This window comes from Hippopotamus amphibius, chromosome 4 (genome assembly GCF_030028045.1).
Source record: "Hippopotamus amphibius kiboko isolate mHipAmp2 chromosome 4, mHipAmp2.hap2, whole genome shotgun sequence".
Lineage (NCBI taxonomy): Eukaryota > Metazoa > Chordata > Mammalia > Artiodactyla > Hippopotamidae > Hippopotamus > Hippopotamus amphibius.
In genome coordinates this window covers 81,362,671-81,383,942 of record NC_080189.1, presented here as the reverse complement: position 1 = coordinate 81,383,942, position 21,272 = coordinate 81,362,671, and the positions used below count along the sequence as shown (strand labels likewise).

Below are 21,272 nucleotides of genomic sequence, written 5' to 3'. Positions count from 1 at the left end.
TCTTTTGCTGTGCAGAAGTATTTTAATTTGATGTAGTCCCACTTGTCTATTTTATTTTTTTATTGGCATATAATTGCTTTACAATGTTGTGTTAGTTTCTGCTGTACAACTAAGTGAATCAGCTATATGTATACATATATCCCTTTCCTCTTGGACCTCCCTCCTATCCCCTACGCCCTTAATCCCGCTCATCTAGGTCATCACAGAGCACCGAGCTGAGCTCCTGTGCTGTACAGCAGATTCCCACTAGCTGTCTGTTTTACACATTGTAGTGAATATATGTCAGTCCTAATCTCCCAGTACTTTCCACTGTCCCCTTCCACTCCATGTTCACATGTTCGTTCTCTACATCTGTGTCTCTGTTCCTACCCTGCAAATAGGTTCACCTGTGCCATTTTTCTATTTTTGATATTGTTCCTTGTACTTTAGGTGTCATATCCAAAAAATCATTTCCAAGATTCATGTCAAGGAGCTTTATTTTTATGTTTTAATCTAGAAGTTTCATGGTTTCAGGTCTTACATTAAAGTCTTTAATCCATTTTGAGCTAATTTTTGTGAGTCATTGTAAGATACAGATCCAGTTTCATTCTTTTACCATGTGAATATCCAGTTATCCCAGTTTCATTTATTTAAAAACCTGTTTCTTCTTCATTGAGTATTCTTGTCTCTCTTGTGAAATATTAGTCGACTGTATATGCTTGGATTTATTTCTGGACTTTTCATTCTATTCCATTGGTCTATTTGTCTGTTTTTATGCCAGTAGTATATTGCTTTGATGACTATAGCTTTATAGCATTGCCTGAAATCAGAAAGTATGATGTCTCCTGCTTTTAATCTTCTTTCTCAGGATTTCCTTGTCTGCTCACGGTTTTCTGTGGCTCCATATAAATTTTAGAAGTGTTTTTCTACTTCTGTAAAAAAATGCCATTGAAATATTGATAGGAATTGAATTGAATATATAGATGGCTTTGATAGTATTGACATTTTAACAATATTAATTCTTCTGATTCACAAACATGGAATACATTTCCATTTATTTGTGTCTTCATTGTTTTCTTTTATCAGTGCTTTCTAGTTTTCAGAGTAGAGTTCTTTCTCTTCTTCAGTTAAATTTATTCCTAAATATTTTATTGGTTTTGATCCTATTGTAAATGGGGTTAATTTCTTTATTTCTTTTTTAGAAAATTCCTTGTTAGTGTTTAGAAACACTACTGATTTTTTAATACTAATTTTGTATCCTTTAACATTACTGAATTCATTGATTAGATCTAACAGTATTTTGGTTGAGTCTTTAGGATTTTCTATATGTAAAATCATGTAATTTAGAAATGCAGACACTTTTACTTCCTCCTTTACAATTCTGATACCTTTTATTTCTTCGTCTTACCTAATTGCTTTAGTTAAGACTCCAAGTACTTTGCTGAATAAGAGCAGCAAGAGTGGGCACCATTGTCTTGTTCCTGATCTTAGAGGAAAAGCGTTCAACTTTTCATCATCAAAGACGACCTTAGCTGTGGGCTTGTCACTTATGGCTTTTATTATATTGAAATATGTTCCTTCTATGCCTAATTTTTTAGGAGTTTTAAATTGTAAGTGGCTGTCGATTTGGTCAAATGCTTTTCTGTGTCTATCGAGATGATCATATGATTCTTTTTCTATCACATTGATTGATTTGCATATATTGAACCATCCTTGCATGCCATGGATAAATCCCACTTGATCATGGTGTATAATCCTTTTAATGTGCTGCTGAATTCAGTTTGCTAGTATTTTTTGAGAAGTTTTTCATTTGTGTTCATGAGGGATATTGCCCTGTAGTTTTCTTTCCTAATGGTATCAGCTTCTGGTTCTAGTATCAGGGTAATGCTGGCATCATAAAATGAGTTTGAGAGTGTTCCCCCCTCTTTTATTTTTTGGAAGAGCTTGGGAAAGATTGGTGTTAATTCTTCTTTAAATGTTTGGTAAAATTCACCAGTGAAGCCACTTGGTCCTGAGTTTTATTTTGTTGGGAGATTCTTGTATACTAATTTTTGATTACTAATTCAGTATCCATAGTAGTAATTGGTTTATTCAGACTTTCTATTTATTCTTGATTTACTCTTGGTAAGTTAAATGTTTCTCAGAATTTTTCCATTTCTTCCAGGTTGTCCAGTTTGTTGGTGAATATTTGATTATAATAGCCTCTTATGATCCTTTGAATTTCTGTAGCATCAGTTGTAATGTCTCTTTTTTCATTTATTATTTTGATGATTTGGGTCATTTCTCTTTTTTCCTTGGTTAGTCTACCTAAGGGTTTTTCAATTTTATTTATTTTTTCAAAGAACCCACTCGTACTTTGGTTCATCTTTTCTATTTTCTTTTCATTAATTTCTTCTCTAATCTTTAGTATTTTCTTTCTTCTGCTAACTTTGGGTTCAGTTTGTCCTTCTTTTCCTAGTTCCTAATGGCATAGAGTTAGATTGTTTATTTGGGATCTTGCTTGCTTCCTAATGTAGATGTCTATTGCTATGAATTTCCCTCTTATAATTGCATTTGATGCATCCATAAGTTCTAGTATGTTGTATTTCCATTTTCATTTGTCTGAAGAAACTTTTTTATTTCCCACTTAACTTCTTCATTGGTTGCTCAGGAGACTGTTTAATTTCCATGACTTGGTGAATTTTCCAGTTTTCTTCTTGTTATTGTTTTCTTGTTTTGTGCCATTGTGGTCAGAGAATATACTTGGTATGATTTCAGTTTTCTTGGATTTGCTAAGACTCATTTTGCGCCTAACATATGGTCTATTCTAGATAATGTTCCATGTGTGCTTGAGAAGAGTGTGTATTGTGCTGTTGTTGGATATGTTCTGTATATGTCTGCTAAGTTTAGTTGGTCTATAGTGTTGTTTAAATCTGATGTTTCCTTATTAATTCTCTGGTTGATCTATCCATTGTTGAGAATGGGCTATTAAAGCCCCCAGGGATTGTTGTATTACTCCTTATTTCTCCTATTAGCTCTGTTAGTTTGTGCTTTATGTATTTAGGTGCTCCAATGTTAGCCACATAAATATTTTCAATTGTTATTAGCTTCTTGATATAGTATCATTATCTTTATGTTATGGCCTTCCTTGTCTCTTTTTATCATCTTTAGTTTAAAGTCTGTTTTTTTCTAATATAAATATAGCTACCCCTGCTTTTTTTTGGTTACCATTTGCTTGAAATGGGGCTTTTCCATCCCTTCACTCCCAGTCTATGTGTGTCTTTAAGGCTAAAGTGAGTTTTTTGTAAGAAGCCTATTGTTGGATATGGTTTTTTTTTTAGTCCTTTCAACCACTCTATATCTTTTAATTGGAGAAGTTAATCCCTTTATGTTTTAAGTAATTATTGATAGGTAAGGACTTACTATTGCCATTTTCTTGTTTTCTGGTTGTTTTGTAGATCTGTTATTCCTTGTTTATTATCCTGCTGTCTTTTTTTGGTGTGTTTTGATGTCTTTTAGTATCAGTATTATTTGACTTCTTTATTGTGTTATTTTGCATAATTACTACTGAATTTTCCCTTGTAGTTACCATGAGGCTTACATAAAATATCTTAAGCTTATTTTAAACTGATAACAACTTAACTTCAGTAGAATTCATAAACTTTACACTTTACTTCTCCTTCTCTTCCCATTTTAGGTTATTGCTGTTATGATTTACATGTTTTTTATATTGTGTAGCTAATAACAGATTATTGTAGTTTTGGTTATATTACTATGTTCTTTAAAAAAAAATTTCAAAGTAGGGTTGTACATGAATTATGCACCACTATTACCATATTGCAGAATCTAACTATGACTGTGTATTTACCATTACCAGTGAGATTTACACTACCTTTTTATGTTTTTATGATGCTAGTTAATGTTCCTTTACTTCTACTCAAGGAATTGCCATTAGTATTTCTTGTAAGGAAGGTCTGGTGATAACGGACTTCTTCAGCTTTTGTTTCTTTGGGTAAGTATTTACCCTGTTTCATTTCTGAAGGACAGTCTTGCTGGATATAGAATTCTTGGTTGGCAGTTATTTTTCTTTCAATATTTTGAATATGTCATCCTATTCTGGAAAGTTGAGCAATCCACTTATATTCTTATGGGGGTTCCCTTGTATGTAACTTCACTGTTTTCACTTGCTGCTCTTTAAATTCTTTGTCTTTGACTTTTGACAATGTAATTATAATGTCTCAGTGTAGCTCTATTTGGGTTCAACCTATTTGGAATCTTTTGGGCTTCATGGATCTGGACATCCATTTCTTTCCCAAGATTCAGGAAATTTTCAGCCCTTTTGTGTTAAATATATACCTTTTGTTTCTTTCTCTTTCTTTTCTCTTTCTGGAATTCCCATAACACAAATATTGTTTCTTTTCATTGTGTCCCATAATTCCCACAGGCCTTTGTCACTCTTTTTCATTTTTTTTTCTTTTCTGACTGGATAATTTCCAGTGCCTTATCCTCCAGGTTGTTGATTCTTTCTTCTGCATGGTCAAGTCTGTTTTTGAAACTTTCTGTTGAATTCTTCAGTTTAGTTATTTTATATATATATATATATATATATATATATATATATATATATATTTTTTTTTTTTTTTTCTCCCTGTTGGTTGCTATTCCCTTGTCAAATTTCTTTTGTTCATGCATTGTTTTCCTAACTTTGGTTAGTTGTCTCTCTGTGTTTTTTTGTAGATTACTAAATTTCCTTAAGAGGGCTATTCTGAATTCTTTGACAGTTTATAGATCTCCATTTTTAAAGGGTCAGTGATTGGAGCTTTTTAAATGTCCTTTGGTGGTGTCATATTTACCTGATTTTTTATGATCTTTGATTCCTTATGCTGGTATCTGTGCATTTGAGTAATCAGTGTTCTCTTCCAGACTTTAAAGATTTGCTTTGGCAGAGACAGTTCTTTACCAGTTAGCTCAGTTTGGGTTTCTGGGTGTGTTTCTGGTAATGTTCTTGGACAGGTGGGGCCTGATATGATGGTCTGTTTTGGGGCAAGGCAACTGTTCCAGGTCTGAGAATGGTGATGGTGGGGTGTTCCACTGGCTAATGACAATTATATAGGACTACTGGCTTGGTTTCCTACCCAAATGAGGCTGTAAGATGGTTTCTGCAGTTGTCTGGATTCTCTGGTAAAGCTTACTAGTTGGTTGGAACTGGGTACAATATTCACTAGTAGATGAGGGTATGAATTAGCTTCCCTGACTGACTTGGTTCTGCCAATGAGCAAAGCAGCTGGTTGGGATTACTACTTAGGCACTGCAGGTATGAGCTTGGTCTGCCCAGATCAGTGTGCTGGTTGTTGCAAGCCCCCCTCCCTTCCTCATCACAGTCAAATTCCCAGTGCTTGAGCCCTGGAGATTCCCCTGCAATCCCCGTGGTGTGAGATCAGAGTAAGGGCTCTTGCAAAGCAACCAGCAATGCTGGGGGTGGGGGCTGGTTGTCTCCCCAGTTCTCTTTCCCATTGAAGGAACCAGAGGCTCAGGAGAGACCTCTCTGTGTGGTGCTGCACTGGTCTGGGGGAGGGGCAATGTGGTCAATGTGTAACTGCTTCTCTTACCCTTCTAATGCAATCTGTCTTGTGGTACAGGTGGGTGCTTCAGACTCTAGGATTCTCTCAGTGGTGTCTTGTTCTTGAATAGTTGTTTGCCGTTCTTCCAGAGAGGAAGAATGAAGTTAGGAACAACCTACAACACCATCTTAATGACATCACTTCTAAGATTCATTCTTAGCTCAAGGGTTGCACTGAAAGAGGTGGACTGGATGTAGGCCATGGGTCACAGTTTTCAAGCCCCTGATTTGAAACAACAGTGATTTATTACTTTATTTATGATTCTGAAAGTTGCCTTGGTGGTTCTACTGGATTTCAAGGAGCCCATTTATGTGGTTGTTTTCAGTTAGATGGTTATCTGAGCAGGAAAGCCCAGGATGGCCTCTCTCATTCGACAGGTTGGGGTTGGCTCCTGGCTACAAGGAGTGACTTGGATCTCTTCCTCATCTTTTTTACCTGTCAGGCTAGAGAGTCTTTCCTACGTGGTGATCTTTGTACACTTGTTCAAAAGGCAAAGGCAGAAGCAACACAGCCTCTTGAGGTGTTGGCTCTAGAACTTGTACAATGTCTCTTCCATCACATTTTGTTACTCAAAATGAGTCATGAGACCAGCCCAGATTCACACTGAAGACAAATAATTTGCTAATGTGTGTTATTAATCTCTTTGGAGAAAAGGAGCAAGCAGTGATTTCCAAACTTATGTGGCCAGAGAAAGTTTCTTTCTCCTTCTTACTCCACTAATCTCAACTTCTATGAATGTATCAAGGGATCCTAGTGTGCCGTGGAACACAGTTTGGAAAATCAGAGTATATAATATAATTTATAGAAATAGGTACTAAAATGGTATCAGATAGAATGTTATATTATAGAAATAAATCACTACAATTAAGTAGAGCTTATCTTGGGTATTAAAATTATAGAAAACATAGGACTTGAACTTGCGTAGGAGTTCTGAATTTTACTATTGTATTACACTAGAGTGGAATTATGTAGTTCTTGGACTGGACTGGATTATTTTAATACCAGAACAAAAGGGCTATGCATTCATTACCTAAGACAAATTGGAAAGGCTGTGGGGTCTTTCCCAGATTTTTATCCAGTGTTTGGGAAATACTAAATCTAGAGAGTGGGTTGGAAATTGGGAGAGAGAATAAAGTTGGTCTCTGAATGTGTACTGCCAAGTATAGGTTGCTTATGAAAATGATTCACCAAAAAAAGAAAGTATTAAAAATAATATTACACATAATAATAAAAGAATAATATTTTTAAGAAAAATTTACAACTAACAGAATTAAGCATGTGACCAAATACAAAGTCAATGTATACAAAATAGTACTTTCCTATTTAATCCAAAAATTTGATGGAGAGATTCCATATGTGGTTAACAGCAGCAATAGCAAATACGAAAAACCTAGAGAAAATAGTAACAAGATATGTATGAGATGTACCTGAAAAAAATGAAAAAATTTCTTGACTGGGAAGAATAAATATTGTAAAGATGTCAGTTTTTCTCATTATTAATAGTTTACCAAAATTCCAAACATCATTTCAATGGGTTATTTTTGGAATTTAATAAGTTGTAACGTTTATGTTGAGAATAAATTGACTAAATAAATTATTAAAAAGGTACTGGAGAGGACAATCTCCATTGTATATTAGAACAATTCTAGTGTTAAAACACAATAAATATATTGAAAGAAAAAACAAAGTAGGGAAAATATTTCCAAAAATAACTAAAGATAATGGTAGTTGTTTTACAAAGAAAATAGGCAGATCAGAAAAAACCTACAATAGATTAACTTGAAGAAGTAATTCATAAAAGCTGAAATCCTAGCGTCAAATATGGAAAAGTATTTGGTGTTACTAGTAATTAAATATATGCAAATAAAAATGGCATAAATAAGTTTTTCCTCTTTTTAATCATTCAAATATTTAGTAAGTATATATAATTAATGTTGCCTAATGTGTAGTAAGACATATAGGTTCATACTCTGCTGGGGAGAAAGCAGTTGGACGATAGGCATATAGAGCCTTAAAGTATTCATTCTTAGTGACTCAATAATTCTATTTCAAAATATTTACCCTTGATGTCCTAGTAAATCACTTTAGAAGAATCAAGATAAATACACTTGCAGAGTTGTACACAGTAATGAAATACTGCAAATCACATAAACATCTAGCATTAGGGAAACAAGTAAATACTTTGGAATATTGTGCATTCACCAAAATTTAAATTTACTGATAATTTTTCATAGGAAGGAAAATGTTTATTATATAATATTAATTTGAAAATGCAAAGTTATGAACTATATGGACAATGACAACTAAAAGGAATAACTTAAAGTACTGTTGATCCTTGAATGACACATTTGAACTGTGCGGGTCCACTTGTATGTGGATTTTTTTCAATAGTAAATTCTATAGTTCTGCATGATCTGTGGTTGGTTGAGTCCACAGATGCGGAACTGAGGGTATGGAGGAACTACTTATAGGGAGGGCCGGCTATAGGTTATACTTGGATTTTCGACTTCACAGAGGGTCAGTGCCCCTCACCTCTTGTTCGAAGATCAACCGAATAGCTAAATATTAACCATAGCTGTCTCTGGATAGAATTATAAGTAAGATTTATTTTCACATCCTTATATTTCTCTCTGTTTTTCAGATTTTATAATATGAACATCTTAATGATCAATAAATTGATAAAAGTAAATAATAACTTTGCAATACACACCCATTTTTAAGAGTGCAAACAATATAATACCAAGAATAGCCACAAAATAAAAAAAATCTGTGCTCTGACTTAGTTGGTAGACATACCAGCAATTTTATTATAAGCTTTAGGTCATTAAGGGCCAAGAACAGCACAGACCATAGAGGTCAAAATAAATGTATTTTGTTTTATGTTCTTAATTTCTTTTGGTGTGAATATCAGAATCAAAGGTATTTCTGATATTTTTCTAATTTTATGTTATGGTGGATAAATATCTAAATTTTTATTATAATGTCCTGTACATTTCACTTGTTTTTAGTTGTAGTTTTTGCCTTTATAAATTCATTGAGAAAGTTGTGTATTTTCCTTGCTTTGACTTATGGAGAGGGAAAGTGTAAACTTGGTAAGAAGAAAAAGGACCATGTCTTGTGTTTGTATGCTACAAAACTTTTCATTTTTCAGTGGGAAAGAGAATGTTTTGATGAAACACAGTCCACCAATGAATTCTGCCATAAGTAGCAGAATCTACTAACAATTTACTCATGCCTTTTGTGGTTGTTTACTGTATTGTTCAATAAAATTACATACTTATTTTAATTGTAACCATATGAAGCATCTTAAAGCAACATGTACGTGCAAAAGCTGTATATTTGAGAAATGTCAATAATTTTATGATAACCGGTTACCTTGTTTTTCTCACACAACAACAGCAGTTGAATGTGACATTTGATTATTAAAAGAAATCCAGAAGGGAGGGCATATATGTATACGTATGGCTGATTCATTTTGCTGTGCAGTAGAAGCTAACACAACATTGTGAAGCAACTATACTCCAATAAAAATTAATTTTAAAAAAAGGACAACTCAGTGAATTAAAATAAAATTATTCCTTTAAAAAATACTATTTTCCAGTATAATGAAATAGCTAAAAAGTAAGATCACATTTAGGATACCTCCTTAAGTAGCCATTGTTTTTCCCATTTCCAAAGTGTTTCTAAATCTGAATTGTTCATTCGCTAAGATAGCAGCACCCTGGCATTACTGACTTTTCAATGGCACTTTTCTTACCACCTCCTGAAAGTGCTCCTGGCATTAGAAGACTAAGACTGTGATCTACAAATGTAGTAATAAATGGTAGCATGATGTAACCAAGGTCCAAGAAATGGTTTTCCAGTTTGCCAGCCCAGGTTGATTTACATTTCTAACTACCAATAACTTCCTTTGAACATATCCAAAAAGAAAATGAATTAAGGAATGAAGGAATTTCCCCCTCAGAAATATTCTTGAGAATGAGCTAGTTTTATAATTTGGCACTGGGTGTCCATGGGTGTGTGGACAAAGACCTAAATTTTACTTGAGTATCATGATTAAATTCCAAGTTCCTGTTTCATATTCCTCTCCCATTATTTTGCCATTTTCCCTTTTCTTTCTTACTCAGCTACCTTTGGGTTTGGTTGGTGGCCTAGAGGAAAATCATGTTAGTACATTTTATTTTCCTCCAAATCATGCTCTAGTGTAGCTCATAACAGAACAATCAAAGAATGTGTAATTAGTGCCAGAGCTATCTATGGTATGCTTTATAAATTATTTAAATTCTTAAAGTAATTAAATTAAGTAAATAATTATTTAAAGTTAGTTGATTCAGTAACCACTTATTCAACCTAAGTGGTATCTTAGGTTGGGTTTCCCCCAAAGCAGACCCTGATCCAGGGACTTGGGTACAAGTAATTTATTAGGGAAATGATCTCAGGAAACACAATCAGCAAGGAGGAAAGTGAGGCAGAGGAGGATGCAGTCCAGCAAACTTTCATGGTACTGGAGAAGCCCACATATGAAGAAGAGGTGCAAGCATTTTGAGATGGGAAGCTGTCTGCAGGCTGGAACTGTCTGTAGCTGCTGTAGAACTCACGTTGGTTAAGGACACATAGGTTGGGTCACCTACAGTCTCTGCAGCTCTTGGTGTCAGAGGGCAAGGAAGACAATAGAATCGTGGTTAAGATACGTTGAAGCTCCAATTAGACTGCTCACCTTTCAATACTTCCCCTGTCCTATTAGTTGTGAGATATTAGGCAAATTGTGTGACTTTTGTGTGTTTTTTTTTTTTCATCTGTAAATTGGGGGTAATGATAATCCTTACCTCTAGAATTATTGAGAGAATTAAATGGGTAAATACAGGTAAAGCCCTCAGCAGAGTGCCTGGCATATGGCAAACACTTGATAAGTATTACTTGTTGTAGCGATCTGGCCGAGCAACAGTATCATGGGGCAGTAGTTAATTTCTTTTGAGTAACAGAGTTCTGTTGATGAAGTTTAAATATTCACTCTTATTTGGCAGCCACGTGGCATGTTGACTTGTATTAAGTAACCACAAAAACGTCTTTTAAAAAAAATCTTGGCAGCTGCTAAGTCTTGTTTCTCTTTGTGCATTTATTATTTTTGGACTTATGTACATTTTTAATTAATTTTGTTTAAAACAAAATTGGCTCCTTTTAAACCAGCTTGATTGCTGTCCTTTACCAGCTTCTCATTATTCACAAATCTGACCAACATGACATCATCCGAGCCCTCATTAGATTTAACAACAGGAACCATTCTTACTCCCCAGGATTGAAACTGAACTTTGTGGGTATGTCTTTACTGGTTTCTAACTCACACAATTATGTCATTACATAAACTAAATTTTCTCCATCTTATCCACAAAGATATTTTGAGTGACCTTGTTAAATAGCTTTGTTGAAGTCCAGGAAAACTTTGCCCATTGTGTCTCTCTCACATGCCTGGTATGATTTTCCTCCAAGAAAACCATATTGGCTAACTAATACTTACTACTTCCCTTTCTGAGTATTAAAAAAGGTACTTTAAAGTCCTTCATTCAACAAACATATATTGAGCTCTCAGTCTGCCAAGCATCATTTTGAGTCCCAGGGTTACTTTTCCAAGATTCAACATCAAATGAGCAAAACCCAATTTCCTCGTATTCAAAAAACGGGCAATAATCCTGCATCCTTGTAAAGTTATTACTATGATTTAGTGAGATAATTTATGAGAGCACCTAGCACGTGTCAGAGTGGAGAAGATGCTCAATACATCAGTTTCCTTTCCCAGCTTCCAACAGACTAAGCCCAAATAACTCGTTTATCCATTGATCGATCGAGCCATCCATCCATTCATCCAGAGATAGTTACAGTCAAGCCCCCTTTTATTACTCACCTCATTGATCAAATTGGTGTTAGCATGGGAGGAGGATGGGAAGAGCTTGCATTTTGGAGCTTATACTATTTACGTTCTAATCCTGGCTCTAACTCTTACTAATAGTGTGATCTTGGCAAGTCACTTAAACCTCTCTGTGTTTCAGGCTCCTCATCTGTCAGATGGGAACAACGATAGTATTTATGGGTATAGGGTTGTTGTATTAAATGTGTAATCTATGTTAAGTGCTTAAAACAGTGTCTGGCACATAGCATATGCCATATAAATGTCAACTATCAAATGTCAGGCTCTGTCCTGGTAAAAGGCTACAACAGGGAACAAGCCAGACTCATTTCCTGTCCTAGAGGGCTTACAGTTAGCAGAGATCCCCATATGCTGTATGAAGCCATAAGACTGCTTTAATCCAATCTGCTTGCCTTTCTTTTTTTTTTTTTTTGTTAAGGGTTTGAAAAAATCTTGAAAAGAAAAAGAACATGATGAATATTTAGTTCTATTTATATCTTGCCAAATTGTTTCTGGAGTTTTGTTAATGTATATACACAATTAGATGTAATTATATGCACATATAATTGTGAGTTCTGTTTTTGCATTTGCTAAAGTATTTTTGTGTATATTGTATAAAGCGTTTAGTGTATATTGGCTATATATTTACTTTAAATTGCTCATGTACTAATCTGTTGTATAAATACACTGCAGTATATGAAGGTATTTTGCTATTTTCTAGGCATTTAGGGTATATAAAATGTTTTTGCTGCTTTTGAAATCTTTGATTTGGTTATTACTGTACAAATGGAGTCATTCAGATTGAATGAACAGATTTATAGTTCTTATTACTTCTTAACCAATTGTTTTCAAGAAAATTTGAGTTAATTTGTAACACCTCAGTAATATGTGACCATTAATTTTTGCCAGTTCTTATAGTATCTGATGATACCTCAAATATTTTAACTTGCATTTTTTAAATAAGTGAGACTGAGCATGTTTCCCTGTTTTGACTTACTTTCATCTTTCCCCTTCGAATGAAATATTTCTTCCATTGATGTGTGAGCTATGGGTTGCTTAAATTATATAAGAGAGGACTTTTGGAAGGGTGTGGCTATTGTTTTAAAATATTGAAGGACGGTTATGGGGAAGAACATTGCATGAGGCTCCTCAGGGCTCAACAGGAGGAAGTTTCCAAGGGCAGATTCTAGGATGAATGTGAACATTTGCTCTAACATTTGTGCATTAGTTCTCACCTGGAGGGAATCTTGGAATTTCTATCAGGGAAAGGAGACTAGTGTGAGAGGAGCTAGGGAAAATGAGAAAGAGCCAGAAAGATTGGGAAGCTGGAATTCTTATTAAGAGATTCCCAAATGCGAGGTGAGTTGCTTCTGAAAGTATTATCTTGCTGGGCTGAGAACCTCCTCTACTGTATACCTGCCAAAGCAGGTTGGATGACCGCTCTTCTGGGTTTCAAAGGTTGGAAGAAATTGCCAGTAAAATTCATTCCACCTCTGGGATCCTTTGAAATCAGAAATAGCATTTTATAGCCTGTAACTCTTTTTCTTTATGCTGTTTTCATGTTAGTGTTTCATGTACAGTAACAAAATAATGTTCCTTTTCCTAAGGCTATTAATGGGAGATAGATGAGAAAATGGGTAGGTCTGTGAAGCAGTAGATTTTCATACTTCATTTGAAAATTTCCTTTGTTTAATGAGTTTAAATTAAATTCAGTGGAGACATATTAAAAACAGGATTTTGAAACAGGAAAATGAAGGAGAAGTTGCAGGCTTGCATTTAGTGGTGTGTTGCTTTCTATTACCATATACTTAGAGTTACCATATACTTGTTTGATGTGATGCTGATGCTCTAAATGTGTATTTTAAGTGACTTTTGGGAACTAGAAGAGGTGGACCTCATAAATCACTTGGGTGATGCATTTTAATCCAGTGCAAGTCTATAAGCAAGTAACAAAAAGATGCGTGTTGGTCGGGGATAAGAGGTAAACTTGGCTCATGAAAGGAATACAAATTGAATTATAAAGGATTGTTTTTTGAACTCAAAATGGCACCTGACTAGCATCTATAAGGAAGCTTCTCCAATTTTCTTAAAATAATACCCTTGGACTCCTGGGAAGATGGTGGTGGCTGTGGTAGATAGTTTTTGGATCTTCCCAAATCTCTCCATAAAAATAGAGCTACTAGTGAACAAAATGAGAAAAACATGGAAAACATTTACAACAAAATGACGAGGAATCCTCTTGAACTCCAAAGTATAAGTGAGTGGGAACAAACTATCAAAAGCCAAGAGATCTGAACAATATTAGCATTTGTGAGAGAAAAAGTTGAGGTGTCCAAAATAGCCTATAGAAAGCACAGGGCAATTCTGAGAATAGCAACTAAAACTAGGAGGCGAGTACAGGGGGTCTCTGGGAACATCTGAAGAGACAGGGGCAGTATAGCCTCTATGAATTCTTCACCCTCCAGGAGAGGGCTCCACATTAAGAAACTGCAGGGAGTGAAGTAATAATTGGAGCAGGATATGGATAAGAGATGTAAAGACAGAGAAGATGCAGATAAAAGTGATAGAGGAGAGGGGCTTCCTAGGTGGCGCAAAGATCCCACATGCCACGGAGCAACTAAGCCCGTGCATCACAACTATTGAGCCCACGTGCCGCAACTACTGAAGTCCACACGCCTAGAGCCCGTGCTCTGCAACAAGAGAAGCCATGGCAATGAGGAGCCCGTGCACCACAAAGAAGAGTAGCCCACCTCAACTAGAGAAAGCCTGTGTGCAGCAACAAAGACCCAACACAGCCAATAAATAAATAAATTTATTTAAAAAAAAGTGATAGAGGAGATAGAGCCAGGAAATTTGGAAAAGCAAGCTACCATATATTTCTTTAACACCCTCCACACACGCACGCACGTGCACGCGCACGTACACACACACACACACACACACACACACACACACAAACCTAAGAGAGATTTCTGTGAAGTTAGCAGGGCTATTTGAGCCAAGGCTCATTCTAAAAGTTCAGGAAAACTACTTTTACATAAAAAAGAAAAAGTAAGAGAAAAGTGCTGAGATCAAATCTTACACAAAGTTATTGTAAGATTTAACAAAGGCAATAAGAAGAATAATATTTTGTAATGAAAATATGCCGTAAAGACATGCCTATACAGCAGATAAAAATGAACAAAAAAAACATTAAAAATGATATAGGACATTAAAAAAAACTTGACTAAGAATTAGGAAAACACAGAAATTAAGCGAAAGAACTCAGGAAAGTATTAGACACAAAAGGAAAAAAAAAGTCAAGATTAAATTGGAAGGCAAATAAGAGTGAATCAACGAGATAATTCTTCAGGAAAATAGAGAGCAAAAGTAAAGACAGTTTTAAAAATTAAAAGGTAATGGGAAAGATGTATTTTAAACAAAAATTTGAGGAAAAGTGTCAAATGTAGAGAGTGACAAAAGTCTAACACGTGAGTAATAGGAGTTTCAGAGGAACAAAACCAAAGCAAGGAACAGAACACATATTAGAAACACTAGGATGTCTATAATGTCTGGAAGTATCAGCTAATATAGATAATATTATAAAAGACATTTTCAATATATAAAACCATGATAATATTATCTATGTTTCTAGACTTTTAAGATGGTCTCTAAAATTTGAGAAAACTTCGTGGCATTAAAAAAGAAAGGATTCGAAGGTACTGAAAATAAAAACGAAAAGAATTTAAAGCTATTGAAATAGTCCATCATGTATCTGAGAAAACTGACCCCTCTCTCCAATCAATGCTAAAATATAGTAAGACATAGTAAAATTATTGGACTTTAAAGAAGAAGAAAATCCTTCAGGCATTTCGGCAAAAAGAACATATAACTTATAGGGGAAAGAAAATTAAATTATGAGGTTTTTTTCATGAGCAATACTTTATACCAGATAAAAAGGGAGTAATATTTTTGAGACACTCAAAGAAAGAAAATGAGGATTTTCATAACCACCAAATCTGACCTTCAAGTAATAAAGGATACAAATTATTACTAATATGCAAGCATTAACTAATCTACTAAAGAATAAGCTTCAGATAAGGAAAATGACTGGAAAGATAGTGACCTAACGACTGGTGGTGAGATATATTTATATAAATGAGAATCAAAGGGAAAGAGTATAATATGCTGTGCTTATATATTCTGACCATGCAGAAACATAAATATGGTATGTTAAGCATGAGGGTGGAATGGGGGTAGCATAAGCAAAATCTTTTACAGAATCATAACTGGTTTTGGTAGAATTAAGATAGTTATTCTGAGATTATTGTTTATGTGCTGTAGAATAAAGAAAATTAGTAATTTGGGGATATTCTAATTCTACCATCACCTGTGTCTTTGCGAATCAGAATTATCCTAAGGATTCTGTAGACTATAAATAAAAGTTTAAGGTAAATATCAATACAAAACTGGTCTAACATTCTTAATATAAAAGACCTTTTACACATTAATAAGAAAAAGGAAAACTCAATATATAATTGTTGAAAGAATATAATCAGTCATTTTAAAAAAAACAAGATGTAAAGATAATCAGAAGCATTAGGATTAGCATTTTGCCTTAATTTTTGTATATGGTGTTAGGCAAGGGTGCAGCTTCATTCTTCTGCATGTGGCTACACTATATCAAGATTTCCCAGCATCATTTGTTGAAAAAACTGTCCTTTCCCCCCACTGAATGGTTTTGGCACCCTTGTCAGAAATCATTTGACCATGAATGTGTAGGTTCATTTTTGGACTCCCTCTTCTATTCCATCAGTCTGTATTTATGCCAGTACCATACTCCTTTGATTACTGTAGATTTGTGGTAAGTTTTGAAATCACGAAGCATAATTCCTCTAGTTTTGTTCTTTTTCAGGATTGTTTTAGCTATTTGGGGTCTCTTGAGATTGCATATGAATTTTAGGATGGGTTTTTCTATTTCTGCAAAAAACATCATTGGGGTTTTAGTAGGGATTGCATTGAAACTATAGGTTGCTTTGATAAATTGACATTTTAACAATATTAGATCTTCCAATACCATGAACATGGGATGTTTCCATTTATTTATGTCTGATTTCTTTCAGCAATGTTTTGTAATTTTTATTCAGCCTTAAAAAGGAAGGAAATATGCTACAATGTGAATGAACCTTGAAGATATTATGTTAAGAGAAATACTGTATGATTCCACTTATAAGAGGTACTTAGAGTAGTCAAAATCATAGAGACAGAAAGTATAATGGTGATTGCCGGGGATTGGGAGGAGGGACAAATGGGGATTTATTGCTTAACAGGTATAGAGTTTCAGTTTTACAAGATGAAAAGAGTTATGGGGACAGATGGTGGTGATGGCTGCACAACAATTTGGATGTATTTAATACCACTGAACTGTACACTTGTTATGGTTAAGATGGTAAATTTTATGTTATGCGTATTTTAACACAGTAAAAGGGGGAAAAACCATTGTGATCCCTTAAATTAAAAAAATATATATTCCTATAAAATGCTAAAACATGCATAAATCAAAATTATTTCAAATTATTTCTGTGTGGTAAGGTTATAGTTGATTTTGTTTCTTCTTTTGTGCTTGTTGACATTTAAATATTTTTCTACAATAATTATGTGTTGCTTTATTAGGAGTCTTTTACAAAGAGGTCTTGATTCAAGAAGCTTATTTTTTGATATAAGCATCCCTGGTATGAAGTATCACTGGATCTTGGCAATGTGGGCAACTTTCCCATACTATGTTTGCAATGATGCTGTTGAGGCTGTAAGGACAGTCACAGCAATGCTAGTCAGCCCAAGCCAGTATAATATATGACCCACTCTTCCTTTAAAATCTGTGCAAAGCAGAGCATGTTTGAGAACTGTGAGTGATCATTAGTAGAGACCCGAATTATTAATGTGGTAATAATTAGTCTGACTTGTAATACATAGTGGCTGATTAGCTTACTAAGTGTCCTGATGTATTTAAGAGCAAGTTGTATGAAAAGTCCGAAATGACCCTGCACTAGAGGGAGGAGGAGCCCCTGAATGGATTCTTTCACCATCTTTTGTGTGGCCTGTGAATTGACATGCAGACAAAGGAGAGAGCTAGTGAATGCTAGCAGGAAAAAAAGAGATAACTTTAGCCATAATTTATCAGTAATATGTAGAGATAAATTCCTAAGAGGAAATAAGGTCTAAGGAAATTACAGGAAATATTAAATCTGTGATTCTGTTTACGGTAGAAATGCCGACCAACAAATTCCAGCTGTTTCTCTGTGGGTTATAGAAGTGTCACAGGCCTGTTTATAGTTACTGCATTGTAGACTCCAGCCTGGTTCTTATAGAATCTCATTGGTTTGGTTTGGGTTTACTCAGATTTGTCCAAAGAGACATTTCCTATAGGCAATACATTTATGGAATGTAGCCCTGTACCAAGAATTTTTTGTTTCTATAACTTCTAGTTTCTTCCTCTTCCTGCCAACAGTTTGCCTCCCCAGAACTGTTAGTGTAGTTTTATTTATTTAACGCTTATGTAGCACTTAATTGTACCATTACACTGTTCTAAATACCTTCAAAGTATTGATTCATCTAAGTCCTCATGACAAAGTTATGAGTTAGATACTATTTCTTAAACCAACACAAAAAGAAAAACCTTAAAGGACAAGAATCATAGTTTGTCTAAATTAAAGTTAATAGTTTCCATATGAAAAAAATAAATATCGATAAGCCAAAAGACAAGCTGCAGTCTAGGAGAAGAAATTTGCAATGCATGTAACTAATAAAGGATTTGTAACTAGTCTATGCAAATGTTCTTGTAAGTCAATAAGTAAAGAAAAACAGTTCATCCAAAAAAAGAGAGCAAAGGATATGAAGAGGAAAGAAACAGAAGAAAAAAAAAGTCTAATAGCCCTTAAGCTTATGAAAAGATGCTTAATTTCTCCAAATGGGAGAAATACAACTTAAAGTAACTATGAGATACCATTCCACCTCTGATTGGCAAAACTTTCATCTGACAGTAACAAAAGTTGGTGAGAATATGGAACATGGTAGAAGCAGAAATTGACATCAGCCACATTGCAGAGCAACATGGCAAAATCTAAGACAGCTGACAATACGCCTGCTTTATGACTCAGCGGTTCTACCTCTGTATATGTGCCTTGGGGAATCAATCCCATGTGAACAAACCAGGAAATGTGTAAGGTTCCACTGAAGCATTGTATGCAATAGTAAGAAATTAGAAACAATGGATCATTAATAGGAGAAAAGATAAGTTGTGGAATATCCACACACGGATGTATCCAGTGGATAAAATGAATGAGCCACGCATCTACATGCATGGATATGGATAGATCTTGAAAATAAAATGTTGGATAAGAATAGCAAGTTGTAGTGTAAAGGTTAAAAACACACATGATACTTTATAATGCCTATGGATTCATCCAAACGGACATATGCAATATAAGTGCATTAACATGAGCAGATAGATGCATAAGATCTCTAGGATGGTGGTTACTTCTGACGTGAAGAGAAAGGGGAATAAAGTCAAAGAGAGGTACAAAAGGTGCTTTGCCTGTGTCTGTAACATTTTGTTTCTTAAAGATATGAAGCAAATTTGCTAAGGTTTTATTAACAATGTGAGTGGGTGAGGGCACATAAGTATTGATGTTATTTTCTTTTCTATACTTTTCTATTCCTACACTTTTTGGCATATTTGAAATATTTCACAATAAAAATAAAAAATAAGTTTAATAATTTAAAAACTAACTCTAGTGGGTAATACTCCTAAATTTTCTTTTACAAATCTTTGGGGGAAATTCCCTGGCAGTCCAGTGGTTAGGACTCCACCCAGCCACTGCTGAGGGCCCAGCTTCGATCCCTGGTTGGGAACTAAGATCCTGCATGCCGTGCAGCTTGGCCAAAAAATGAAACAAAACAACACAACAACAACAGGACATTGAGGAAAACAGACAGTGCTTGGAGAAGAAGAACACTTTAGAAACAACCGTAATTAAAAAAAAAAATCTTTGGGAAGCGTTGCTATGATATTTAGATAAACTCATCCAAAAACTTTCATGTTATATGGATGGTATGTCTTTCCAGTTTTGTATTCACTTCTCACTGGCTTACAGAGTAATGCATTTTATAATTCTCCAATGTTTTTGTTAAGTCTCTGCAAGATATGTATTTAGCTTTCTAGGTTTTCCACAAAATTATTTTGAATTTAAAGGCACAATTTTCTGGGTCTAGTCTTCTGTCTTAATCGAGAAGGTGGTGTATTAAGAGAGCTTTCTCTTCACCATCCTGGAGAACCACCCTCATGGTCTAATAGGGGTATCCACCATTGTGGTTATATTTTATTTGTGTAAGGGGGTGGAACTAATGTGTGCAAATTTAAAAAGATTAATGGGTTTTGGGTTTCGGGTGTATAAACATCCAAACTTATTTTCAGAACTCTGTAGTTGGCAAGTCCACAGCTCTACCATAGAGCTAGTGTAGCAACAAGACAGGTATACCTTTCTAACTTTTGCATCAACATAGAAAACTTTTCTGCAAGTTGATTCATATTGCCAATTATATGAAGAAATCATTGTGTGAATTAAAGGAAGACAGCTAAGACTCAAAATTGGAGCCCTGAATTTTTACGTGGGAAAATGATTGACAGGATTCAAAGATTTAGACTATTACCAAAGACTCTTTTTTTTTTTCCCCTGAAAAAAGTTTTATTTCACTAAAGACAAATGAGTGGATCAAACCAAATCATATATTGTGAGAACAACTAAAAAAAGACAAAGCACAATGAAAAGAGGACTGTAATCTATGTTCATGGTGCTTCAGAAAGACAAACTGCATAGCTGGAGCCTAAACTAAGTTACATACAGTAGCAAAGAACAATATAAAAATTCATGAAAATAAGTTTCCTGAGGCATTCAACAAGTGTAGCACAGTTTAGAGCGGCAAAAGTATCGAAGGACTTGGCACAGTCTCACAGCAGCAAGATTTTTATTGCTCAGTTCCTCGTAGCTCCTGCTGTGCTCGTTGCCCTCCCAGTCCAAGCTCTTGGGCAGCAACTGGTACTGCTCCAGCTCCTGCACCAGCACCTGGGCGGCTCTCCAACACGGGCCGGCCGATAGGTACCGGGCGATGAGGAAGTACAGCTCCGACGCGATGAGGGGCACCGGGCGTCGGGCGGGTGAGGGCTCCGCCATGGCCGGGAGCGGGGCCGGGGCGGGAGCGGGCGAGCGAAGCGTGCAGGCCGCGCCGAGGCCTGAGCGGACCGGCGTTCCTCTACCTCAGGCGCGCCGCCTCCGCCATGCCGTGCGCGCCGCCAGCGCCGACGCCTCCGCGAAGTAGTGCCCCGGCGGCAGAAAAAGTAGTCCAAAGACGCTTCATATACAATTTATCCTTGAAATCCTTTTCTGTTCTGACCCAAAAGTGGGGAAGAGTTCATGAAACCAGGAGGGATATAATTTCATTTTTGCCCCCTTACTTGCCCTTTTCTCTGCTCCAGGAACTTGAAAAGTCATGGAGGAAAGTGTCATTGAGCATCTCATAAAGTCTAGCCAGAGATAAGGATAAAGAAAATCTTTCATTTGTTCCAAGTTGCTGTCATTGACTTTTAAGTCACCAGATTTTGTCCAGGGAGCACCCCGGGCCTTTTAGGGAAATGAGACCTTGTCCAGATAAGGACAAAGCATGAGCCCCAGCAGGCATTTTCTTTCATCACTGATAGGAATTGAAGCTTTGGACTTTGTCTTAACCATTAGAATGAGACAAAAAGACAAGATCTT

At 35.5% G+C, this 21,272-nt stretch overlaps 2 protein-coding genes across 3 annotated transcripts in view; one reads left to right on the top strand and one right to left on the bottom strand.

Moving 5' to 3' along the window:
* Positions 1-21,272, top strand: part of SUGCT (succinyl-CoA:glutarate-CoA transferase) — a 667,361-nt gene that overhangs the window by 269,191 nt on the left and 376,898 nt on the right. The window lies entirely within an intron of this gene.
* On the bottom strand, positions 20,410-20,764 carry LOC130851150 (bromodomain and WD repeat-containing protein 1-like). Its single transcript, XM_057731044.1, has one exon. The coding sequence runs from the start codon at positions 20,688-20,690 to the stop codon at positions 20,412-20,414; it is 279 nt and encodes a 92-aa protein (XP_057587027.1). The 5' UTR covers positions 20,691-20,764; the 3' UTR covers positions 20,410-20,411.